Source organism: Anser brachyrhynchus (assembly GCF_964034855.1).
Source record: "Anser brachyrhynchus genome assembly, chromosome: 11".
NCBI lineage: Eukaryota > Metazoa > Chordata > Aves > Anseriformes > Anatidae > Anser > Anser brachyrhynchus.
The window spans coordinates 16437211-16464731 of record NC_137706.1 but is presented as its reverse complement, the minus strand read 5'-3'; the positions used below and the strand labels follow the sequence as shown (position 1 = coordinate 16464731).

At 41.5% G+C, this 27521-nt stretch overlaps 1 protein-coding gene across 26 annotated transcripts in view; it reads right to left on the bottom strand.

Moving 5' to 3' along the window:
• The window catches only part of MCTP2 (multiple C2 and transmembrane domain containing 2), a 154187-nt gene that overhangs the window by 102567 nt on the left and 24099 nt on the right, over positions 1-27521 (bottom strand). For 2 of the 26 annotated variants that reach the window (XM_080607882.1, XM_080607863.1), the window contains 5 exons: positions 26966-27074; positions 21876-22087; positions 21578-21686; positions 1984-2087; positions 672-1208 (listed from right to left, as the gene is read on the bottom strand). In XM_080607882.1, the coding sequence (XP_080464008.1) occupies positions 672-1190 (519 nt within the window). In that variant the 5' untranslated portion in view covers positions 1191-1208; positions 1984-2087; positions 21578-21686; positions 21876-22087; positions 26966-27074. Of the gene's footprint in view, positions 1-671; positions 1209-1979; positions 2088-2884; positions 6172-6200; positions 7986-11060; positions 13718-13740; positions 13763-18313; positions 18432-18728; positions 18842-21577; positions 21687-21875; positions 22088-26965; positions 27075-27521 lie in introns of those variants that run through there. The other 24 variants (XM_080607864.1, XM_080607865.1, XM_080607888.1 and 21 more) reach the window with 23 other exon arrangements.

The following is a 27521-nucleotide window of genomic DNA, read 5'->3' as shown; positions in this document are numbered from 1 at the left end:
GGATCCTCCTGTTCCTGGGACATTATGTCCAGCCACAGAAGCACTGACCACAAAAGTGGTAAGAAAGGAAAGACGGAGAACAAGATGGGGAATTCAGATGAAGTATTTTGGTTTTACACCTCCCCTGATTAATCACAAACCAAACACAAAGGACAGCCCTGAGCATGTTGTACACACCCACTGCACTCCACCACATGCTCATTTTGACTAATTCCAGGTGTTGGCAGAGTTCACTTCACCCTTCATCTTCCACCTCTTGCCTTCAGCTGGACCGTGAGTGGGCAGTAAGTTGGTTTTGCTACAGGAATCCTGGTAAGTTCTATTAATTAAAAAGAATTCTACAAGTGCATCAGACAGCAGTATGTTTCAGAGCTCAGAAAGCTGCAGCTACTTTTGTCCTAAGCAAGCAATTCCAACAACTCTGAACAATCTGAAGTATCATAAACTTGCCAAAATAAACAAAAAATTCAAAGCGTGGTTAATTTTGCAGCTCCAGATTGACAGAAATGGTATCTGAATTTGGCCCCAAAAACATATATATCACATTGGGTTTATGCCTTTTTTTTTTTTTTTTCCCCTTATACCTCGCATATGGTCCCCTTCTCCACCCCTTCATAACTCAGTCAGGCCCAAGACAGCTGCTCGGCGTGGCCATCACCCAAGCCCCTCACCTCCATCATCTCGTCTGCCAGGTCATTGCTCAGACGGGCTCTCTGCAGCAGCTCAAGGAGGTCATCACTGGACGGCCGCTTCCCCTCAGATGTGGGGCCTCCTGCCACACGCGCATCCAAGCAGGCCATGTCCCCCTCCATGCGCGCAGTCGACTGCCGCAGCCATGGCCAGTCCCCTCCCACCGGCCTCACCGACGCGCTTCTGCTTTTCAGAGATGCCACAGGCCTGGGGAGGTTGCTGGGGGAGTCTCCTGACAGCACCTGAGTGCTCGAATATGTCGTTTCTTCTTCTGTGATAGTCTCCACCTCCAGCATGTCAGGCACCGACACGCTGAGGCGCCGGTCCAGCGAGCGGGCCTTGCTCACCACCATCTTGCTGGATCTCTTCTTTGTCTTCCTCACGCTTAAGTTTTGCAGGAACGGCCTTGTTCTCTGCTTCAGGGATCCCCAGACGGATGGCTTATCCAAGTCCATTGCTGCACACGGGACCTCAGCAACGCCTCTGGTACAAAACAGCATCAGCGATTCTGGGGGTGACTAAAAGGAACGTAGGAAGAAACCAAGTCAGTCAGGAAAACTAACAGCCGCTGAAGGTTATGATTCACGTTGCCTCATCTTAAAACTTTCAGTCATTTTTCTAAACAGTAAAAGCAAAGCATTAGTAAGTGCTTCCCAATACAATCTGGTAGGTAGGTTTGATTGTTTACAAGGAAAACAGCCAGAACAAGTATTTAATCCTACACTAAAATGCAATGTCTGTCCACTGCTTTCTGACTGCTATGAGGAGACTTTATATCACTTCTGCCAAGTCCTGATTTGAAAAAAAATGATTTATCTCATTTGAAACTGCTTCTGTACAAAACTTACTGATGGAATTTAAATCATAATAATGCTAGCACACAAAAAAATGCTGGCAAAGCTGTCACTGTGATGAAAATGAACGTACATTTTCTTTGCCCTTTCTTAGACTGTGAGGATTTTTCCATGACTTACCAGAGGACAAGCACAACATGAAAATCAGCACCACAAACTAAGTGAAGGAGGCAGAAGAGGACACCTATAACATTAGAAAGCCCAACTAAGACACCCCAAAATACACCATTATGTTACCCACTATCAGCAGAAGTCACCTCTGAAGAATTAATTTCCCCTCACGAAGAAGGCAGTTCAGAGAAAATGAGGATAAAAATGACGGAAGGAATCACACATTTTGAAAACCTGCTGGTGGAGTCTTGTCTTCAAATTGATTCGATTCATGCTGAACACTTATACAATAGCGAAGGGCAAGAAGAAAAGATCCAAAATCACCTACTGAATCTGCATTGTAAGGCAATGGTTGAAGGGACACCTCTGTGCACTGGAATATCCTCACAGACTGGGTCTTTTGGGGTTAGCATCTGAGCAACCATCCTTATTCTGTAAAGCAAAGACAGTCAAACCATCATCCACACTCATTAAGAAAAAAAATGATGAAACCTGCAGATTTACTCTTACAGCCCGCAAAGACACACAGAGGTTATAGCACATACCTATATCATTAGCAATGGATACCTGTTAACTTCTATACTTCTGCTTCCAAAACTCAGAGTGCATTTAAATGCACACTGTTGACCAAATTGGTTAGCTGACCAAAAATAACTTATCCCATTATTACCCTATCTTGATGGAAAATACCAGAGCAGACAATAGAAATAAAACTGATGCATAAACCCAGATAGAGAAATCACTGTCTGCTCTCCAAGACATCTACTCTTACATTTCATTAATTTGAATGAGGTTGCACAGGCAGTTACTTAATAACTTATTTAAATAATTTTATGACTATCCCCACCATATTTGCAGTGTTCAGGCATCTACAAAAGTCTTTAACTGTATTAATGCGTAACAAAAGCTACACAATCCCTCCTACCCTCATTTATATTGCTATATAAATGCTTGCTATCATAATAGTTACATTCAATACAAAAAACAATGAGCTATTGTGGCACTACATGCATTCAACAAAGCAATATCAAATTTTGCCCACATAGGAATGTGTGCTAGTATAAATACATCAGCTAAACACAATATTTTCACCCCTAGTTCCCATAGACAGACCTAATACCAAAGTGCACGTGGACAAACTACAATTATTTTTTCTTCACAACGTCACCAAAAAGCAAAAACAAATGTCTGAATCCAATTTACCAGGGATAAAAGAAATAAATGCAAACCTGAACACCTTTGACCAGATATTCAGGGATGCCCATGGTGAAGCAGCACCTGATGCCCGGTGCAAGCTCACAGGAGACACAGGAGACATGGCTCAGCTTGCTCACCTAGGCTGATAGCTTTCACCTAGGCTCTTCCTTCTTTAAATAAACACTTGACAAGGCAGCTGCAGGCCTTCTTGGTAGCATTGTACCTCAAGAGAAATTACTAGGGTAAACACAGTTGCACAAAACATTATGAAATACCACTCTAGGCACTCATTGAAACAACCCGTCCCCTGTCAGTGGTCTCCACTCTGCCTGCCCAGAAGCCTTCCGAAGCGAAGCCATCGTGGATAAAGGCAGGAACCAGCTCACGACATTCGCCTCCCAAGGCTCTTACTGCTTCCCATTCCCTTCCTGTTATTCTCCACCCCTCTCGTTTTGATGGCCCACTGCTGTCGTTTTTACTTTGTTTGCTTTGAGATTTTGTTTCCTAGCAGCAGGCTAGTTCCTGTAGGTTTTGTAGTTATATTCCTCTAGTTTTTTTCTAGTATAAATGCCCATTCAGCAAGGATGGTCTGAGGACCATGAGGTGTTTCTGAGCCCCACTTGCATTCAACCCAGCACGAGCAGACCTCCTCAAGCCAGACAGTGGAAGGAAAAAAAAAAAACGGAAAAGTTTCTGGGTTTTGGTCAGGACAGCAGGGATGGCTCCAGCAGCTCCCACGCTGGGGTAACAGTGGCGATATTTGCTGTGTGAAGGAGCACAAGGCTGCTTGAACTGAGGCCAGAGGAGAAGCTGTTCAGCCCAGCCCTGGATTGCCGAGGGGTTTGGCCATACTCCACCTCCAAACCTATACACCCACACGCCTGCTGCAACTGTAACTTTCATTTTATAAATACTGTAATGACAAGCAAATTAATCCAAACGACTGTTGTAATACACAAAAATACATACATAACTGCAAGTGTTCTGATTTTATACTAAAAGGGTAAATACAGTCTGAAGGGCAAATGCACTCTGACATCTGCCAGCCAGCCTGGCACTTTTTTCACTTCCCCAGTTCACAAAGAAAAAACACACAAAACCACCCCCATGAGCAGAAATTTATGCCCCAGAGACATCAGTGGAAGATGAGGGATGGGGACCACCACCCCGGCGTGGTGCTGGAGCCAGGGGTGTCAGGCTTTTTGGGGTACACCCACCCCAAATGCACACATTCACATGTTCAGCTGTCTCCCTGAATGAGCACACAAGCTCTTGTGAACATTAAACCACACCGCTAATAAAGCCAGTCTGTTCTTTCAACCTCCATGAGTTTTCCTCCGCTTTCCTTTTCCATACTGAGCAGCACCAACCAAAGCACATGATTTTAAAGAGAGAGAAATTCCCCGTTGCTTGTAAAAAGCCTGTTCTCTGCGTCAACATGTTGCTCACGTACTCCTTATCCACGACAGACCAGCAGCTTTTCCTTTTCCTTCCACTGCCTCAGAAGTTTGGTGCCAAGCCTATCACCCGACATTCCCCAAGCAGCCACGGCGAAAGGCTTGCTTTGCCAAATTGCTGGTCTGAGCGTGGCCTCTTTATTCCTTCCTTGCATCAATGGCACATTGTACTATAGAGCTGCAAACAATATTCCGAGAGAAACATTTCCTGTTATCAATTTTAACGTGGTTGTTTTTAATTGAATGGCTCCTTGTTATGTAATAAGATATAAATTAAAAAAAAAAAAGTCCATCTTCTTCAGCTTACTCTGTAATATGCTGCTAAAGCTCAGAGCAATCCCTATAGCTTAATCTCTTCCTTCAGAGAGACGCTTTCGGATTGCACCTGTCATTTTTATTACACCCTGTTCTTTTGCTGTGTCTCCTCCTCTTTTGGGGGCAGTAGGAGCAAGAAAGAAAAGATTCATGACAGCGAAACTGGTCACAGCTCACCATCTGACTGATGTTACTAATTTCTCGCATTTTATTCTCCCTTAAGTATCTTCTAACTACGGTCTTCAGGATTACTTTTTTTTTTTTTTTTTATAATGTTTTGGTCTCTCTCACTGTAACACCCTCTACTTGCTCCCTTAAGCGGTTATAATATCCAGTTATATGCTTTTTTAGGTGTTCTAACAGGTGGCTGTGAGAGATTTCAGAAGTCATTGAAAGCCTAGAGAAATCATCCTGCAATTTCACTTCACATACTGTCTTGTCAGGAAGCCAGAAGAGACACAAGTGAGAAATACTACATGGCAAAAAATACTATAAAAGTGAACAATATCCCAAATAAGCAAGGAAACAAAACCAAATTGATTTAAATATTGGAAATTACAGAATACGTTTGTCTTTCTTCACTTTAAGTAATCATTCTCTGCACACCCAAAGTACTTAATGCTCACTGAAGCACCCCTGAAATGCTCCCTGCTAAAGCCTTTCAGAGGCGTCCTCACAGCCAGCAAAAAGATAAAAACACAACTGAGCACACCGATGCCGCTATTACAACCTTCATAAATCTGGTAATCACTGTGCTCAATTTACTTCTCTAGTTAAAGTGCGAACGTTGGGTCAGTCAGCGTGCCAGCAATGTTGATAATCTGTAATTCAGTCAGTATGCTCGCAGCTCCAACCAAATGCTGGCCAACAGTTCTACCCAGTGTAGCTGGAAAGGGTAACATGTATTAGAGGCTGTTAGGAAGACGTTCTTCAGTTGCACGCATCTTAACGTAGGTTCCCGCTGGACAACAACCAACACAACTCCCTCACTATAAAACCTCCATTGATTCTGGCTGTTCTGGTGTAAAATGCTCACCCTAATCTCTGCCTGCACAGCAGGCACTGGCATAAAACCTACATTACACAACTTTCAAGCAAAGCTAATTACACTTTTCCTACAAATCCCAGCCATCAGCACTAGGAGCCACAAATTACACCATTCCTCCCTGGGAGAAAAAAAAAAAAAAAAGGAAAATATAAGGAAAAAAGCTCTCTGCTGGCTAAACAACTGTATGTACAGGCTGGTTACTTTGGTAGCATTGTGTAAAGTGTCCCAGGTTTTTCTCAGCACTGTGTATGGAACCTCAATCCAGTATGAAGCTCTACAACTGAGAGCAGAATTACTTCAGAAAAATAAACCTATGCTTCTTTCTTTGCAGTGGCTTATTTCAATCATTTATCTGGAAATGCAATACTTAATCATAAGCATCATCAACCACGGAGATAAGAAAATATCCGTACATCTCCACAAAGCTCCGCTTTGCTCAGAGCTACCAGTTTCTCCTGGAACCCTCCAAATGCAGCACGAGTTATGCTCATATATGATACTTAAAACATTAAAAAGAAAACTGCATACTTCACCATGGGCAGGATGTCCCTTAGGTTATCAACACCTTCAACCACTTCTTCCGCAGGTAAAACAAGTCCGAAACGAAAGGCTGACCTGTGACTGCTCCTCTGGCTGTGATCACACAAGCTACCAAGGGCCACTGAATTAGAGAGCTACATCACAACACAGAACAAGTGAGACACACTTTTCTTCCTGCATCTCTGTCCGACAGCACAGGGTAAATACCTGAGCTAAAATTTGCCAAGGCACCAGAAAAAGTCTAATCTCAGTCTGACTCTGCACAGGCTAATTACCCCGGGGAAATCAGTGTTAGAATTATTTTTAGTACTAACAAGCATCAAAGGGAGCACGCTGCTGAAGTGTAGCTAACGTCTTCATTGCACAGGCGGCTTGCTGCAAAAGCAGGGTCATGCCTTGGCCAGCTTCCAAATCTCACCACTGCAGCTGGGTTTAAGCTTCCCTTGCAGGGCTTCAAATAACGTGAGTCCATTGAGGCACATTCTGCTTTTCTATTGCTACGGATTCCTTTGCAAAGCATACTGCAAGGGTAAATTTTAAAAATAAAAATGTGACTTGACGCTGTCAAACAAGTTAGTGCAATCGTTTCATAAAAGACAATTTTGCATGCTTCAATGCTTGAATAGAAATAAGAAGCCCAAAAGAAACCAAACTTATTTTCTTGATGTAGGCTGAAAGAAATCTACAGTCTTTGCTGTAGAAAGACATAAATAATATTAAAGGTAAATATGAATCTTACAAGAAGCTTGTTTATTCCATGCAGATAACAGAAGCATCTTGAATAAGGCTCTTCTTAGCTATGTTTTTTGTTCTGCCTAAATCCTCCACAGGTCCCTGGGTTTTCCAGCTGTGGGCGTTTGGATTCCGTGCTCGCCTTTTCATTTTTTAATTGGTTCAAACACGATGAGCTTCATCTTTCGCAAAAACAAGAAATGAGCACACATCTTCCTCCACTTTTCACACAAGAGAGGAACACAGGGATGCTCCAACTCCTCAGAGACTCTTTTGCACAATCTGGAGAGCTTTCTTCTCAACATTTATCAGCAGACAGTAACTACCAGAAGTAACAGAACAACCAGCTGCTACAAGCATATCAAAATAGCATCTGATAGTGAAAGTTACTGAAAAAAAACCTGCACCTGACTCCAGCTTGTAAAAGTATTGCTTTCGGTTTGTTTCTGTGTATTCTAAAACAGAAGAAAAAATGAGTATGCATGGAGGAAATGAAGGAGGAAGTGTTTGGGTGCACTTTTCTAAAAATATTTCGCAAGTCCCTTCCACTCCTTCAGCTTCCTTCAAAATATTGTCGCTTGTAATTGTACCCGTGCAAGCCAGAGGCCCCTCTCGATCTAATTCATAGGTCTGTACCGAGCTGGTACAATTGGATATGTTCTTTACAGTGCCATCACCTGCCAAGCACCAGACCTTCCCAGGGACACCTGCACATGAAGATCTGTCTCCTGCAGCCCCGTATCACAGTAGGGGATATGCACATCAAACCAGACTCTGAGAAAGATCCTGGAGCAACAGATGCTGCCCTAGGAAGGCGCTGTGCCACGTGCAGAGACCAAGCCAGTAGGCAGGTTGTTTCTTTCCCATTGGATATATTTTCTAACTTGCCTCATCGCTCCCAACCATACCGGGTGATCCCTGGAAAGGTGGTGCCTGGAGCAGGGCACCTCAAAGAGCAGGGGAAGAGGCAAAGCTGACGAGCAGAAAGGTGAAGGCAGAAGTCAATAGTTATTGACTAAAAGTGAGATAAGTGGCCTTATAAAATAACCAGAAAAATAGTGGGTTTATCAGGGCTTACGTGAGGAACGATTCAAGACGAGGAGCAAGGCAGGGAACCATGTGGTGAAGGATCCAGTGCCTGTCTGGAAGAGCTCCAGCAGGAATCCAGCCCCGCAGCCTCCTCCCAGCTCACTCTCTCCTTCGAGCCTTCGTTCACCTCTCTCATAACAAAAGGTATATTTTTATAACAAGAGGTGCACAGAAATAGCTCGTGCCTCTCCATAACTTTCAGGGAAAACAAACCTAGGAAGGAAACTGGAGACTCATTTCCACTGGAGGCCAAGTGAGCCAGTGCCTTTTACTAGCACTGAAGTCACATTAAAAAAGAAAAGAAAAAAAAAAGTTTGTGTTTATACGCAAATTACTTGTGCATGCTCCTGCATTGCTCCCTAAATAAATACCATAATTGTCAAATTACTCATCAAAACTCAGTGGCCATAGAGGAAAAAAAAGGTCTGCATGATTCTTTAAGGACTATTTACCAGAGAGGCGTAAACTGAACACCTTCGATCAGAAGGAATGGCCTGATGCTAACTGGGATTGAGCCGGACAAAAGCCAGCAGTAAGGCAGCTGTTACAGTATGCCACCTTTCTTCTGTACAGCAACGTGTCCCTCTTCCCAGCAGCGACGCGGCACGTGCCAGGGCCGGAGCTCACGGTGAATGCCAGGTACACAAGAGAGGTCACATTACTCTGGATCTGTGCTGACCTGTATGATTAAGTGTCCTTTCACATTTAACATCACCGCATGGCTTGGGTATATCTGTACATAAAAATCACCCCATGTTTTTACAGTTTCTTAATTCATAAAGGCAGGAGGCCAAAGGCAACTCAAGAAAATAGAGGTTTACGTGTCAGTGTTGCTGAATGAGGAAATCTCATTGGTAAAAGTCCTCAATTTCTGTGAAAACCTCCAGCCTCCTTACAGCAAATTATTGCATTTAGGTTTCTAGAGCTGTGCGACTGCAAAAGCCACTCAGAAACAAAATTCCTAGGAAGCCTTTGGTGAAACCAAATGTTTGAGCATTTCAGTGCCATCTCTTGTGCTGTCACGCAACCCGAAGCGCATCTTGTGACTAGCTGACAGCACAGAGATGTGTGATGGACGACACCATGACCACAAGTGAAAAAGAGAGCCTGAGAGAAGCACAAGGAAGTCCAAATGAAGAATGAAACAAATCTTTAGCATTCAACAAAGCAGTCGTCAGATCCTCCACTCAGAGGGCACTTATTCATAGCCACAATAGGTAAGTTTCTGACCTCCAGATTATAAATTTCATAAGCAAGTATTTACGGGAAGGGAGACAAAAAAAAAAAAAAAAACCCTCTCATGGACATGTTTTTCTAGGGTGGGATTACTGGAAGACACAATGTTTCCCAAATACCCAAGAAATCAACTCTGACTGTGCAGAACACGTTTATGCCCATGTTACAGTCATCGTAATTTAAGCATATAGCCAACACTCGAACATTTTAGTAGGCTTCATAGTTTGGCTCAGCTACTCCAAAATTCAATTACAAAAGATCCTGAGATGAGAAATTAAGGAAAATAGTAAGGCAGGTGTAGAAAGTTATTAGGGAACAGCTACTGAAAATAAAAATCTTTGAAAGCCTTGATTTTGCATTTACTGGCTACATGGCAGTAAGGATCAGTAATGCCAGGTAGAAAAATGGCTATTTTAGGAGAAATTTTTAGTAATCAGTAGTAAGTTATGCTTTTAAAATGACAGTAATTTAGAGGAGACTAAGACATGTTATATTGCTAACTTCATGAAGATAAGCAGCAAAACATATACTCTGGTTACAAACAATGTAGAAAAGAGATGCATATAAACTAATCACTAATGCCAAGAAAACTTCTCTTGCTTACGCCAGCCTGGCTTCTCAGTAAGAAGCAAGGCTATTGTACGATGGAAAAGCGAGCACGTGCGTCAGTACACCTTTAGCCTGGACTAAAGGATCTCCATGCTACTTATTCATAGAAGTCGCTCTGGAGAATGGATTTTATCCCAGACAGACAATAACTCAGTACCTTAAACATGAAGGAGCCAAAGCATGCAACTAAAAATACAAAGTCACATTGTTCCCCTAAAGTCATGACAGTAAAATGTTCAGTACCCAAATGTCAGCATAAACCCAATGACCCCTTTAATTTTCATTTTTTTTTTAATTTTACCAACTAAATATATGCCAGCATAGGTCTCTCTAAATGCAAGTCATTTCTCACAGAAGTGAAACAGCTTTGAGGTTTATCTTTCCATACACCATTTGAGTTTACAGCCTCCTGGCACAAGAAACGCAACTTGTCTCTGGGTTCTGTTACAGCCTGATTTTCCCATTAAGAAGATCAGATAAAGTCGGTAAAATTAAGTCATATTTGTTAGCAAATTACATACTGACACTTCCCAAGTCTTCACACTGGGTTTTCACTTTCCTAAAGCTGAAGCCCCTAAATACTAACATCATTCAAGAAAACCACACTCTGTAATTCCAGTAACTATTAGAAGTTTGAATAAAAAGATTAAAATTAAAATAGAAGAGCTTGCTGCCTTCCCATGCGAGGATGAAGCAACACGTTCAGGACTTTAGCTGCAGAAGTTCAGAAAGCCTCGACACTACAGTATAGCCATTTAAAATTTTAATTTTTCAGCTCTTCTAATGTATTTGGCTCATATGACAAACCCTCTCCGGAGTTTTGATTTTGCACATCTTTTCCGTCACTGCAGTTCCAGGCAGCTTTTCTGCAGGAATTAGGCTCACTGACGTTATGTCAGCATTCTGATCACTCTATATGATGTCACGGGCAATTTTCTTCAGCGCTTTCTGGTTTTAATACAGAATTTTGCAAAGTATTTAGTCCTCTCTGGGGACCCAGTAAGGACTTCTCTGATTTTACACTGCATATCCTGTTGGTGACTGCCAGAGAACCAGCTGCTAGGGCCATCCCAAAGTTAAGGCTAAGGTAGGTATCACACAGCAGTGCCCGATATCCCAATGCCTGCCTCACTTCGGCATCCTCAGCACAACGCAGTCCTCATTCACACCACCCTTAAATACCTTTTGGGAAAGAGGGACAAAGGAAACACCCTGTGCTTTGAGGAATGCTGATATGGGCCAGTGATTCATGGCAGAACTGGAGAGCATCTTTAAAAGCTTTATTCATTCTCGCTGTACACCATCAAGGGAAGGGGTGATTACCTCGTCTGTTGGCATAAGACACCTAAACATCAACATAAAAATATTTAAAATACTGTTATTCAAGAGATGGTCTATTCAGAGCCAGAGTTTGCAGGATTTTATTCCATTTTGATTAAACAAGACTGACTGAAGAACACAAATCCTGGATCCAAACAGAGAACACCTGGCAGCCACATGCTATATCCAGGTGGTGGGCCCACGAAGATGTTCCAAATCGAATTACTCTTTACCATGAAAAACCACAAACACATTACACAGCCCTTAAAAACATCTCAGCCTCGATTCATCTGGGGTAAGTTTGTCACGGGCAGGAAGGTGATGTTTAAATTTTGCTAAACTTTAAATGTCTTCCCTTCAGCCTACCTGCAGCACCTTTCTCATGCTGCCCAACTGCTTGTTTGTACACTGTTACCACTGTGGGGCTTTCTTAATTCTCTCTTCATGTACACATGGCTCCAAGCAGGATGTTTCAGTGCAAATCAAACTGACCAGTCCACTTGTCATCACCATGTCCCCTTCAGATATTCTCAAACTAAATTTTAAGTGCATGAAGTATGATAACTTTGCCTATAATTAACAAACAAAACACAGAGTTGATGAATCGTTGTTTAGTTCTGGTGAATCCTAACTAACAGGTATTTTAATTCGGCTATTATAATCATACGATTTCCTGTATTTGCTCATGGATTAAAACAAAATAGAGCTCATAAACAAAACTTTTGCAACAGCTGTCAAAAAAAAAAAAATTTCCAAGATGTAGTAACACTTTTAATGGATTTAAGAGCTATCCAGATTCCCTTTATATGCATCTAGCAGATATGGGCAAGAGTCACTAATTTGACATTTGACAAGCGTCCTGAAATGGGAACTGCCCGCAGTTAGCTAAATAGATTAGGAGCTTTCTGGTTCAAATTTTGCACCTAAGTAGATGAATGCTCAATCTTCCTCAGATTTCATTAGATTATTTTCAAAGGCTAGATAGATTTTTTGCTAGATGTTACTACAATGCATCATTTGGTAGGTGTTAGAAACCAGAATCTTTCCTGAACTAGAAGAAAGGCTCCAACTCAAAACTCATATGTTCGCCTAGCTCGTAATGAGCTTTACATCTTAAATGATAGCTTTACAAAGTTAAGCATAATGCTGCCACTTATACACAAACAATAATCACACTCCAACCATGGAGATACTATCACAATTTCTTGATTGAATTATCAAATTTGAGCGTGGAGATTGTTCTAACAGAAGTACAATCAATTCAAAGCAGCAAGACTTCTAAGAAATCCACTAGAATATATAACAGAACAAATATTTGTATTTTTTAAAAAGACAAAAAAAACCTCTACAGTTAATTGTTTCCAAGTACAATAAACCTGGAACAAAGCCTGCTATTGAATGAACATTAATGATTTGCCATTTGCTTCTGCAGATGTTTCCCATGAGGGAAGACGCCAGAAAACATTCCAGTTGAAACCCAGGAAACCCCAGTTATGTTGCTTCATTCATTTGGATATTTTAATTTGAAATTGTCAAAAACATCAGGTTCAATAGGATTTTACATTAAGGGGAATGTGTATGCAATAAAATTTCAAAGGCCAGAGCATGATAAACCCTTCCCACTTAAAAACAAATGATCCAGGTTTATAAAAAAATTTCACAGCCACGATATGAGCTCAGAGCATCTGCTTCTGTCCTCGTTGACAGCTCCAAATCATCACCACCTCCACATCAATGACATTAGAGACAAATGCCTGCTTAAATAAGTTAGCATGGCCATCACATTTTCATTCATCTCTATTAAAGAGATTATCAAATAACCTAGATTATATATCATACCCCAGACAAAATTTACTTCTAGATTAGCTCTAATCTGTTAGAGAGCAAAGAGGAATAAAAGCGTTTACTAGTAAATACTGGAGGGAGCACAGAGATGCTGCTGCGTCTTAATTTATGGTGTTATATGGAGCTGGAACTCTTATTTCCGTGTAGATCTCGTCTCTGATTTTAATACAGCAAAGCTATACAATTCCAAGAATTTCCAAAAATAATGAATCCTTACTAACCTAAAATTTCCACTGAAGCAGAATTTACAAATGGAGTTCGTAGGAATGGGCAACAGGAAGAATAGTCAAGGGTACAAGTACTTCCCAGAAAGGAAGGATATAAATAAGATATTCCTTTTCTTTTTTTTTTTTTTTTTCCCCTGGCCCAGAAGGCAAACAAAGCAACGACAAAAGATTTCTAAACCTATTTTACTGGTATTTACTGGTTACAATTTTACTGGTATTTTAGCAACTTGTTCTTGTGGGAAAGTGAAAACAAACTAACAAAGGGGCATCTGTGTAAGTACAAAGGAAACAAGCACTCACCACAGGAGGCAGAAAAGTCACCCTCCGTGTCAATTAACTCCAATTCTCACCCTACTCTAACCAAGAAGAAAGCCTTCAAGCGAACTAGTTTTAGTTAAGGACCATCAGAAAGTATTACCAAGAGGCAACCCTGTAATACAAAAGGTGGTCGCACCATGCATCCCACCTACCCATGTGAGGTTCTCTCTGGCGACGGGGAGGATGGAAATGTGCATGACCAAGCTGGAAACGTTCCAGCAACGAATTCCATGTGCAGCCTTGAAGACTCCCAGCTCAAGGGTCTGTTTTCCTTAGGCAGACAGCAGCTGAAGTCAATGGGAAAGCACAGGCACAACTTGTCACTATCAGCCCTGGCTTAGGGGAGGTGGCATAAGATTCAGAAAGAAAGGCAAAAAAGCCTACAGGTCAACATACTGAATATGTGAAGATTTAAAAAAAAAAAAAGTCTCTTTCAAGGAAAAAGAAAATCAGTATGCATTTAAGGGAAACATATCAAAAACAAAATCACAACATTCTTCTGATTTTCACACAATAACCCAATTGTTTCTTGAGTGATAAAACAATGAAGACTTGCAGCTACCGTATAGCCTTGCAAAACATCAGATCAATTCACGTTCTCAACAGAATGTTATGAGTAGCCGATTGATCAAAATGTAAAGAAACAGCATTAAGCACGCTACTGTAGTTTTTCCCTAAGCTTGAAAATTGAAGTTATATCCAACATTCACTTGCCTGGAAATGTTCTGGACAAAGTAGTGGTGACCTGAGAATAACCTATCCAAATTTTTATCCCATATAGCATGCAAGTGGACTTCATCGCTCCAAATATCGATTTAAACCAATAAGCTGCCTCTAATTCTGAGCAAAAGCAGATGCTCAGTGAAAAGAATATAAGATCAGCAAATTATATAGTGATTCTGCCTGCAAAATAATCTCCTGATTTCCAGGAATCTGTGGTTTAGGGGCTGCTTCAGCCAGAAATCATACCTGCATCTTTGTGATTAACAGTTCTAGCATACTTTTTTTTCTCTATGAATTTGCTTTAAAACTTTTAAAATTCATTTAGAAGTTAAGCAATGGGAATGCCCTACGGTGATAGGTTCCATATACAAATTATGCTTGTACAAACCAGAATCTCCTTTTATTGAAAAGTAACTCAAAAGAAATCACTGAATTTTGCTCATTAGTCTCACTTAAGATCTTGGGTTATGTGAAATTATATGCAGTTGCTCTCTATTTATCCCATACCACTCAGATTTTGTCCACTTCTACCATATCCTCCCTAAACATTCCTCTTAATTGAAAAGCACAGATCATCACGGTGGCTAGTTAATGATATACCATCAGGACAGCTTAACTAGCAAGCACAGCAGGCATACAAAGTATGATTTTTTTTTTTTTGAGGTAATTGATTTGTCTGAATTTATAATGTAGTTTAAGACAATCAAAGCCCAAAAACATTCTAGGAATGTTTCCAGAAAAGTTAATTACTTAACATCTTTTCCACAACCTTTCATTAGGTGTAGTCAAATAAGTAATTTTTAAATTGAAAAAACATGTTGAAGTGTTTTAAACTTGCCTCTGATTGGTTGTGTGAGATTTTGTTGTAAGGACTGCAGTTTTGATAAACAGTAACAAAACTGGTAATTCCCAAATACTTTTTAAAATTAGACTAGGAACTTACTTTACATCAATGCAGGGTGGCTACATGATGAGTCAATGCAAATAAAAGTACACACGTGCAGGTATTTGCCCCAGCACTGAGAGGTGAGCTGTAATGCACATGGTGACAGCTGGGTTTGCTTTGGCAGGTGGTGTCCTCAGCACTTTTGGGGCAGGACAGTCAGACTTGAGCCTCCATAGGGCCTTACCACTTGCATGCTACACAAGACCCAGGGAAGACGGAGCACATCTAACAAAGCATCCATTAACAAAGTCTCTTTATTATTGCTGCCTAAATTAGACCAAAACTGCCCACACAGCAATCACTCCACTCTGTGGCAATGCTGGTAAACCTGTAGTTACACCCAACCTAATTTCCTCCAGTGAGAAGTTGCCAAGCATTTAATAAGGCGATCAATCATTCAACCAAACACAGGAGACTCAGCCCAGTTTCTCTTAGCATTTTGCACGTGATCCTGCATTCTTCATTCAGGACCATCATTTACATGGAATACCAAAACAAAATCTAGATTGAGACACAAATTGTCCAAAATCACAAATATCCTCTCCGCTCCTAACATTTGATTTTTATAGCATCAACAGGTATGCTCAGGTGCAGCTGTTACACTGGTACTCAATTTGAGACCAGTGTTCAAGGCATTTGTGCTTCTGACAGCCTCATAATCCTGCAAAGAACAATTTCATTTTGAAAAACAGTCCCCCGGGACCCAGGGAACATTTAACTGCTTAACTCGGGTAGGAATAGATTTGGGAAAAGCGTTCCTGTCACTTAAAAGCAGGCTTCTATCGCAAGTATGCTGTCTAACAAATACAACTGGAAGCAAGATGGGAATGTGGGAAGGATGCCAACATAAATCCTCTGAATCTGAGGAAATCAGGAGCAATTTTCCACTCAAGGATGGAACCGGTGCAGAGGAAATGCAGGGCATGTTTGGCGTGCTTCAGCCTCCTCTCCTAAGGTGAAGCTGCCTTCTCCCCCATGACAGCAGGCCCTACCCCAGCAGCACAGAGCTGAGACCCCACATTTCCAAAAACACCCCGGCAAACAAAATTCAAAGCCCTCCCCCCGCTAAAATTAGTTAAGAGTACAGGGGCAAATAACCAAAACTGATAAAACCTGAGGTTCTCTAGTCACAACAGCAGCTTGAGTTGCTACATACATCCTGTGTTACATTTCACCACAGCTAGCGAAGGCCTCAAAACAACCCTCAGCTATCAAAAAGAAATTATCTTTAGAGATGAGAGGATGAGCAAATCGCTTTTATTTAGACTAAACCAGCCAAAGCAGAGAGATATTATCGCCTGTAGATCTTCAGGGGGGAACCCAGAGGTCCCAGGACAAGGCTCATTCCCCAGAAGCGCTCAGGCCCAAACGCATCTTCACCACAGGCCCCAACCCCTGGAGAGCTTCAGCATCCAAAATGCAGCCCCCTCAGGAGCACTTCTGGCCTGAGCAGGTATTTTGAATGATTATCTGTTCGACTAAAAGGAATTTCATCAGCACAGTTAGCTGGAAACCAGCTGCTTACATTACTAAATGCAAAAGCCCTTGTGAAAAAAAAGCTTGCAGCGAAGTTGATCTAGTTGTGAAAGCAATTACCTCACACAACACAAGCACCACTTCTAGGCCTCTGTGACCACGTTGTGCTCCAGCCAAAGGGGACAATTGCAGGAAAACACATTATTTAGGTGTCCATGTGCTATCAGGTACCCACCTCCACTGGCTGTGACAGTACACGGGTGCCCCTGTAGATGTCTTGTGTCATAATGAATGCTTTAAATGCACACAGTTTGATAGCTTCTCTAATATAAGCAAAGTTAAGCATACTTTTGACACCACTATTCCTATTAATGATGAAGTGTGTCAAAAAAAAACTTAAGAAACAAAATGAAAATTTCCTCTCCGCACCATGTTCTTTAAATTTTTCTTCCTACGGTTATTGCAAAGTGCAACTACACATGCCAATTCCACCCTCAGACTCCATCATATGAAAGCTTATTTGCCTGATAAGCTATTTTATGATTGGTATTGAACAACAGCAAGAAATGAAACAAATAGGATTATTACTCAAATGCTCCCATTCATCCTGACAGCTAAAGCTACCCACTCAATAGCATCATTCTGAGAGTGAGCCAAAATCACCGCAACATGCTTCACAAATTTTACAACTTAATCACCAAAAATTAATGCAAAAATATCCAGGTGAGATTTTCTATTTTCTTAAAGTCACATAGCAGTAATTCAGCTTCCAGCACACTTTGAGTAACTCTCATATCATTAAGCGTACCAACCAGCTCCTTACCAGTTGCCACAGGTGTGCAAACATCACTGAAAAATTATTTTTTTTCTCATTACAAGCACATGAACAGGTTGCTGAAGTTTTAAAAACAAACAAACAAATGAAACGGCTTACTTCCTAAATCTCCCTTAAAAGTGCTTTTAAAACAACTTTGCTATGTCGACATACTTTTGTGAATATTTTTTTCCTTTTTGTTTTAGATTGTCATGTTTGTTTGTTTGTTTTATTAAGTAGTTTATATCTTTACCTAAAGTCAATAACCAACTCCGTTCCAATAAACAAATATACACAGGCATGAATCAGTTCAGTGAAAAGGGACTGGGAAAGAAGAATTTTGATTTCTTCAATATAACTTTCTCACATAGGAAAAAAAAACATTCACACGAGTCTGAACGTTTAGGTCCGAGTATCATGCACAGCAGCGCTGAAAGCCACGCATTGCAAAGCAAAAGCAGCGAGCAGAGTTAATCCCGAGCCTCCCAGTACAAACTTACTTCTCTTGGATACCCAGGGCAATAAGAACAACGCCCGAAAACAACGTGGCCGCCACAATAAAATAAATAAATAGCAAAACCGCATAAACCCCCGACTCCTACGAACAGTTTAATTTTTTTTTTTTCTTTCAAAGAGAAGTCGCCCCGTATTTAAACCAAGGCGAAGAGAGGTGCTAAGAACCAAAGCGGCCGGGCACAAGCAGCATCTGCAGCCTCCCTAAAGCCAAGGCAGGGGCTCGGGGGGGACAGCGGGGAAGCCGGGTTACCTGCCGCCGGGTTACCTGCCAGCCGGGCACGGCCATCTCTCGCCGCTCCGTCCCCCCGCGGCGGCACGTGTCGTTGTCCCCGTCCCCGTCGCCTCCCCGCCGCGCTGCCCCCGCCCCGGTGCCGGTCCCCCCGCCCCGCCGGGCGGTGCCACCGCCGCCTCCGCCGCGGCCCCGGGGAGGCCCTGCCCGGAACGCGCTGGGTTTACCGCAAGCGCCCCCTTCGCAGCATCCCCGTGCCAGCCCGGAGCTCCTTCCCCCGAGCATCCTCCTCCACCCCCAGACCTCTTCCCGACAGCCCCCCCCTCCCGCAGCATCCCCCCTCCAGCACGTTGCCCCCCGAGCATCCTTCTCGCCCCCAGCGTAGATCCCCCCCCAGACCGTGGAGCATCGTTTCCAGATGCCACCAGTCGCCCACCCTGTTTCCCCCACAGCATCTCCTGATCGCAAGGGTTTTGTCCCAAAGGCCGAGAAACAGAGGAGAAGGGGGTGGGTGAGTGCAGGGGGCTGGTAACAGCCACCCTGGGTAAGGGTGGAGCTGGAAAGGAAATTGCGTGTATGACTACAGGCAAGGGAAAAGAAAACCAACAGCAGCACTGCCACGTAACACATTTTCTTGGCTTCATCTTCAGGTGCCTAAGAAGGGAGCCAAGCAGCACAGCTGTGTGCTTTAGGCAAGGCAATCAAGGCAGGGCTAGGTACAGTGACCTGTTCACCTGGCATGCCCACAGCTGAGGCAAGGGCCCCCATGGATTTCCCCATGAGTATGGCACAGCATGGGAAGGCAAATGCTACCTTGCCACCTCTGCAGCGTCAGCTTGTTTGTGGAGCTCACCCTCCACCACAACCCCTTCTGAAAGACTGCATGCAAGTCAAGCGTCACCACTCTTGTCTGTTGCGCTTAACCTCATTGACTGGGGTATCACTAAGTGACGTGCAAAGCAATAAGGAAAAAAAGGAAGCTTTGTAATGGAATTTACTTCCCCTATCGTCTGCTCAACAGGAATTACACATTATCTGAGAGCATAGCTGACATACTGACATATCGTTGAGTGAAAACTGGTGATGCAATCATGTTATACCATTGTGAAATAGAAATAGTCATACACATGGGGTTTGGCGTAGTGCAAAGAATATCCCACTAACCACTGAAGGAAAACACAGGGAAGACATTGCGAATACCATTACCCTGATCCCTACAACCAAATCTAGGAGGGGGGGTGGGGGGCAGAATTCACATTCACCAGTCCCCCATCAATCTACAAGGTGAGGAGCAGGGAGCTAGACAACAGTGGGACAGTTGCTCACTGTGCAAGATATTTATAGGACTAGGGCAAAAGTCAGTATTGATAAAGCTTCATTTTTGCCTCGACAGTCTGTGTTTGAGTGGCCAAATCCTTATGTTCCAGCACTACCTCAATGAGAATATCAGTTACTACCATCGTCTTCATCAAAAGTATGCAGCTACTCCTAGAGTGTACATGGTTTTCCAAAGCTTTGCTGAATGCTGAGTAGGCCAGTTTTACTGACTGTGCAACTAAAAATAAATTAAGGTAAAGTTGGCTGAGAACAAAAAAAAACACCTAAACTGAAAACAGAAGAATTGTCATTAATATTTGTTATCCTTTCATCTAAACCAAAAAAGCATCAGATTCAGATAATTGAGTGAGTTTTGGAACAAGAAAAATGTAGTCTTTTTAAAATACTTTTGTTATTTCTATAATCCCACAAAATGCTTATCATAAAAGTAATTCCATGGATGTTTTGTCAAAGACTACAGCCGAGACCAGCAGAACTGTAAATGTGCCCAAGGGCAATCTAATAGAAAAGACTGCTGATGTTTTGACTAGCCAAGAAAAAAATAGTTTTCCAAAATAAAATGCAAGCATTCCTTAGATGAAACAGGAGGAAAACATACAAAAATTAAGCTCTTGTGTCCATCAAAATGAGAAAAGATCACCATGGATTAGTGACAAAAAAATCAACTGTTACAGGACCATCCAGATACAGACTCTTATAAAAAGATTAGATGATAAATTCTTCTTGTACATCAAATAACTGATGACCGCTACATCTACCTTGGAACACACATCTACGGGGGCAGTTCACAGTGTGTAATCCCATCAAGACCATCACTACTTATGTTTGTTTTGTTGTTGTTGTTTTCTTCCCTGACGGTGCATATGCAACACTTAGCAAAAATAGTATATGTTCACTGCGTGCCTTGTTGGAAGAATAGAATGATGGAAGTGGAGTAAAAAGATTATTAATCACGTGATGACAAAAAAAAAAATCATCCCACAGAAGTATTAGTTTGGCTTGTTTACTGAAGACATCTCACTGAAAAACATTGAGCATGAAGCCTTATCTGCTTTCTAGTTCCTGTAAATGCTAATGGACGTGGTGACTCGTTACTACTCTTTGGCCACTATAGACACTTTCCATCTTTGAACTCTTCATATTTCTCTCCTCTATTTTATATAGTCATAGTAATTAAATTACCTAGAACACCCAGTTATTACAAATAGGCAAGAAACCTGTACCCTGAGAACTTACCCTGTCTCTTTTACTTGTAACAATGTCTATTTATTAGTATTCATTTTTAACAAAAGCTAGTGCTTATTTTATTTTTAAAAAAGTAGCTTTAACAACTCCTGTAGCATAGTTTCACAGGACACATCTCACCATTTTTAAGGTATCCACATGGAGTTGAAGTGCAAGTGGAAGGGAATTGACAGAAGAAATCATCCCAGATTTGTGAGCCACTGCAAGGACTGCAGTGGGATGTTATCTGGTGCTGGTCATCACAGCACACTGAATGCCAAGGCTCTTTGCAGGGCACTGGAAATATCAAGGCTTTGGCTGTTTTGCTGCTGACCCAGAAAGGAAAGGGAGGGTGACACTGGGCACATCCCCTGGGAAATAGGTTTCCGTTGTTGGTGGGCTGGGTGGAAGGGAGGATGGGACTTGATACTTTGGAATTGTCACCAAAGCCTAGTGAAGCAGGTGAAGTATCAAGATAAAACATAAGGGGAGCCAACCTGAGGATCTCTTATGAATGTATCCAATGGCCTTTGAAGACATCAAGAGCTAATATATCAGTTATAACATTAACTCAGTTTGGTTTGGACTCTGAGAAACACTAGTTAAATCCCACTGTAAAAAATCCCACATTACAGATGAACGCACAGCTAAAAATAAAGCCAACAATCATTTCAATTGGAAAAAAAATGAAAGCGTGTATATCTAAGCAAGATTTTTCATTACCTTTTCAGGCAGCAATATAGAATACTTGCAAGGAGCCACTGTACACCTTCCCCTTCATGCACGCAAATGATTTTCTTCTAGATGTTATTAAGGATGGCATTAACAATTCCTTTGGGGGAAGAAAAAAGAAAATATATAATTGGAACCTACAGTTGGCATTATCAAATCCTACTTGTCTTTTGTAAGAATGTCTCATTTTCTCATAAAGAAAAGCTCTCTTCCCAGAAAAGATTGCAACTTTTCTCCTTTGCCCTGTCTTTTTCCTTGTAATCTGACTGCTAGAAAAAAAATGACTTACTCAGTCTTTATCAAAACTTGGCCACGGTGGATATACATGAGGCTGCTTAAGATAACAGTTTTTGCTGCATTCCTAATCACAAGTTCAGAGTTACAACAAGTGAAACATTAATATCCAGGCCAGTTCTCTGTGTGGGCCGCTTCCAGCAGCACATCTTCCAGGGTTATGAGGTAGGGAAATGGAGGCTTGAGTGTACCGAGGCACAAGGAGATCTAGTCAAAAGAAAAAAAAAAAAGTCCTCCATTTGCATTAGAACACCCTTTCCCTGACCTCACAGGTAGCACATATAGTAACACAAGTATTTGGAGTTCAAACAAAAACCATTTGGTCAGTTACTCGTCTCCTATCCCACCCACAGGTAGGCGTTCACTATCACAACCCCTGGGAACACCACCAGAAGCCTCAAAGATCTCCTTGGCCTTATTCTAAGCACCCAGCTATTCAGCATTGACTTCACTGACTTGTTTACAGAGGTTTAACAATTACTTTGACATTTGTTAGCCTAGGGCAAAAACCCTCAGGTACACAACTGATAAAGGCTTTTTTTTTTTTAAAAAAAAAAGGGGGGGGGCAAAATTTGTGCAAGAGTAAATGCTGGGTTTTATTTCAAAGTTGAGCAACTGGGTCCAAGAAGTCCTGATGACCCCAACACAGAACTGCAGATCTCTAACATGCAGCTTACTTTCTGTGCAGCTGAGCACCTGGCTTACAGGCACAATTTGGAGCAAGACCAAGGGTGTGCTTGCTCTCCATGTCCGTGAGCATTAAGCCATTCCCAGAATGCAAACCAAGCAGGCTGCAAGGTTTAAGTCACTCTGTGTAACTACAGAAGCGTACCCAAGACTTCAGGACATTTAAACATGTCAGTAGTCTGGGGGTTCAGATGTGAATAATGACAATCACTTATGACTTGACTACTCATTTTCACAACTCTGGCAAATTACCATAAAAACCACACTTCTTCCACTCATCCTTGTGATTCTCAGACAAAGAACACTTTATGGCTAGATTCTCTTCTCATTGTCTGAAATGTCACTGACCATTTTTGTCTGAACAGCGGAAATGCCACACGGTGAAACCTGAGCTTAAACTTCAAAGAAACGAAACCATCACAACCTCAAGTTTCCTCTCTTTTTCAGTCATGTGCCCATATTTGTGTGCAACTCAACTGTGTCAAGCCATTCAGTGCTGACTACATTTTGATCAGCTGTCTCTGGTGAGAAAGAACGGAGACAGTTGTTTCAACTCAGAATTTATTAATAGCTTTTAAAAATTATTTAAGCATGCTGCGTTTTGTGACAGATCTTATAATTTAGTATCTGTGTAGTCATTTTCCTGACAGATCATTAGGCAGCAATGCAGAGGACTTTCTTGTGCAAACAAAGAACTCCAAGAACATTTGAAAATTCATCTTTAGATTCATCTCAAAAGTAGTGCAGAGCTGTGCAGTGAATCCATGTGCTCCTGAGGGCAGCTGACCATTGCTAGAAAACATGCTCAGGGACAGAATAAGGAATTGCATCCACAAATCTCCAAGCAATTTAACATCAGTTCATCCTCACACATCTTGGAAGTAGTCATAAGCATGACCAACAAGCTACGTTTTTGTTCTGTGGCTGGTTTAAGGTTATATAGGAATATATATATACACACACAGGAAATCAGTGACCATCAGGAATAGAATATAGCATCTTAATTCTTCCAGTAACACCAAAACATTTGGTAGGAAATGAAAAGTTAAGTAATTTATTTTGGTTTGGCTATTCTGATGGTACTTCTTGCACTAGAAAAATTGGGTTCCTGAAGTTTCCAACTTCCAGTTCTGTGCTCTTACTGGAGCTGCAGTGAGTCATGTGAGATTGGTAACCTCACCGCTTCCCTGCCCTTTTTTGTTATTCAATAGGTGCCTCAGACAGTGAGATCTTGCCATGGTAAGATGAAGGTAAGATGAAGGACATCCCAGCTCTTGTTGAGCTCTGACTGAAACAGGAGTCCCCAAACAGAAGTATGAATCTCCCACATTCAACCGGCTTTTGCTTTGACCCTTACTAAGCAAGCTAAGTTGATCATATTTTCTTGTTCCTTTGGTCAGCTTCAAACACTAAAACAAAAGGTAACTGCAGTTTAAATCTTACTACTGACGCACCACAAATTGTACTGTGACAGAGAACACCAAGGGCTCTGGTCAGTGACGTATTGAGGTTGTTTTACCTCATAGCAATCTCTTGCCTAAATAAACTCTAAATTACCAAATTGACTTCTGCTATAACATTTGGCACTGAGAAACATCACCAGCACAGTGGTTTGAACACATCTACTGAAGCCAGTCAATCTTTGCTCTTTGTAACCGTGGTTTTCTTCATATTTGTCCCTCTGGTCTTCATCTTCACACACAAAAAGAACACAATCACAAAAGGCACAGGTAGGAGACTTGAACAATGTAAATAAGTTAAAGAGGGCTGGAAAAAATGAAGAACAACCATTCAATATTTTGTAATATTTCTCCTGAAGAGCCTCTCCCCCTCCCTTCATCTGCAGAGTTTTATAAATCAGTATTAAAAGCAGATTATTGGTGTACACAATCCCTCCACTTCAACTGATCCTCATGGGAAGAACATGCAAACAAACTAGAAGAGTAATAGCGTGTTATAGACAAGTCCTGGATCTAGAGAACAGGGAAATGAATTTAAATCTGTATTCTATTGCAGACTACCAAGTGAAGTATTTTTCCTTTAGGCCTACTTTCAGAGAAGTGCTTATTCAGTACAGGATTCTCCTAACTTGCACTGCCTCTGTGGGAACAGACATGCTCAGAAGTTGAGTTGGGATAGATGAAGAAGGAAAGTTACACACAGTAGAAGTTTTAACATGTGAGTCTTCAATTGTGTTTAATGTTTTAGAGCTAGGAAGCAAGATCTTCATTCCTCAAAACCGACTTGGATATCTCCTATTACAGCATTTATCACTGTTTCATTACAGTACCACAAAATCTTGTTAAGCTTAAATCCCAAATCTAAGACTAAAAGCACAATATATTCCATCCCTGTTAATTAAACAATCTTCTGGATATGTCTTATCAGACTCACTAGAATTGTTGACTGAGGGATATTAGTCTTATATATGCTTCTAGATGTTGAGTGAGCTACACAGTATTAATGGTCCTGGATGAGAACAAGTGTTTCCATGTAGACATAGCCACAAGTCTACTTAGAGTACTACTGAGTGAGGCTGTCCAGTGTTTTCACATGAGCATACACAGAAGTTTACTTTTGAAAGGACCAGACTATGGACTCTTCAGTCTTTTCAATTTTTTTAATATCTAGAAATTAAGAAATTACTAAAGGTGAGCTGAGCACTGCTATAGCTAAGCTTTACAAGGTTTAATGATGACAAGCTAAAGGTGACCAGTTTGCAAAGCCAGACCAACTGTCATATTCACCTTTAGAGCTATTAGTACATAGATCCTTAAAGATCTTTATGGTAGTATTAAAGGTTATCATGCTTCCTACACCAAGGACAGCTGTACTTTGCAAAGAGAAAGCCAGCTTCATCTGCTCACCACCAGCCCATGCCAAACATTATCACTCTCAGAGATGGAGAGCAAGAGATCACTAAAAGAGGTATGAAAAAACTCATCAAGCAAAGAACATTTTCCATCATTTACTACAATAGGATCAGAAATGTTAAAAACAAGCAATGCCCACCCCAGGAATTAGTTAGATACATGTCAAATGTGATCAAAGGTTGTTAACATCAGCTCAGCTTCTTGCCCTACTCCCAGTCATTGTTCTTCAACAGTCATGATAAATTATTATTCAACACATACTTTACTTTTCAGAGGGGTATAACCATCTTCAAAGCAGATCAGTCATCCAAGCAATCTTCAGAACAGTGTAGAAGGAGGGCAGGAAATTGAGTCAGAATGAAAAAAATAAGAATAACTTGCTATTTTTGCAAGTGGATTTGTTGGTATTGGATCATTCCACTGATCCACCAATTTCCCTTCCCTGCCTCCGGCAGAGACCAGTATTTGCCTAAGCCTAGGAAAGTGAAACCCCAGAGAAAGCATATGGTCAATTGCACAATACTGGAAGTTCAGGGAAACCATCCTCAGCAGCTTCAGGAATGGTTAAGTTTGCATCTACAAGCACAATACCCAGGAGCAATTATTCTAGCCGTGTTTTTCCTACTTCGTCATTCTACGCACTTCAGAATATAAACAGTAACGCTGAATTACTGTAACCAGTGAATGAATGCCTGTTTCCAGCAAACCTAGTGGGCTCTCATTCTCTTTGAGTATTTTAACGCATATTTGACTATTTCACAACCTAGGAAAACCTGCCAGTGATGCAGAGCAGGGAGTTTTCTCTGGAAAGATGAAGATCTGAGCTTATGGCAGAGTGCTGGTAGAAGAGGCACAGGGTGGAGCATGAAGTGCTAGGGTAAGGCCTCAGCTGCTATGATTTAAAACAGCCCCTGAGGCTTCTCTAATTTACTTTGGAGCCTTTCCTAGAACAAGGTTGAACATTTTGCAGACAGGACATGCAACAAAAGCCTCTTGCACAGGCAAAAGTAAATGAAACAATCCCTGAAAACAAGATGCTAAACCCACCCCTAGAAAAGCCCAGGTGTTTTGAGAGTTTAAACCCTCATGTAAGCAAAGCCAGGTGAGAACCCCACCTCTGCGGACACAGCTATGGTCCCCTTCCTCCGGGTTTGAGGGAATCCAACTTAAGTGTAGATAATAAGAAAAAATACAGATCAGCCTCTAATATAACAAAATAAAACAGTGAATTTGAGGTGTAGAAGTGAGAGGTAGCACTTAGTTTTGAGAACACTCATTAAAATTCATCTTCCAGATGTCTGAATTGTTTATGGAGGATCACCACAGCCACTCAGCCCTTATAAACCAGAAGTGCCAGACTAAAGATTTATGGTACTGCAGCCTTAAAAAAATGCCTAATCCTTGTGTCAACATTTTGAGGCTGATATAAAATAAGCCTACATTAAAGTATTTCATGCTGACTCCCCCCCGCACCCCCAATAAACACAGCAGGTTACTGTTAAGACCTTTAATGTAAACAATTTACCTAAGGACTAGGTGGGTAAGAGGGGAGAAAGCACTAAAAGTTGAGCGATGTTTCCAGGTAACAGCCGGAGATGACAGCCAGGTGCTTTATACATCCTGCTTCAGCACTTCTGATAAGAGATACACAAGCATCAATTAAGTTCACAATGAAATGCTACTCTCCTCCACATAGGAATACAAGTCAAATGTTATAGTACAAAAATCACCAAAGGAGATTATATCTGTTAATTTACCATCCTGGATGTCTCGAGCATAGAAAAATACAGCAAAAGAAAACAGAAAAAGGGAAACAGCCTGTTGAGTGTGGGTGTTTTAAAGGGCTTTCTAATGCTTAGCACAATACATACATTTCTATGGCATTTCTGTAAATCACATGACAAGATGTTCCAAGGTTATGTATCATTTAAGCATTTGGTTCACTTTCTTTATGAATCTTAAGTTGATGGAAATGATTTAGTATCCAAGAATGAATAGACAGCCAAATCTGAAGGAGATTCGGTTCTTCAAAAACAAGAGTTTTCTGACTGTAGAAAAACACTTGACTCCTCTGAACATTT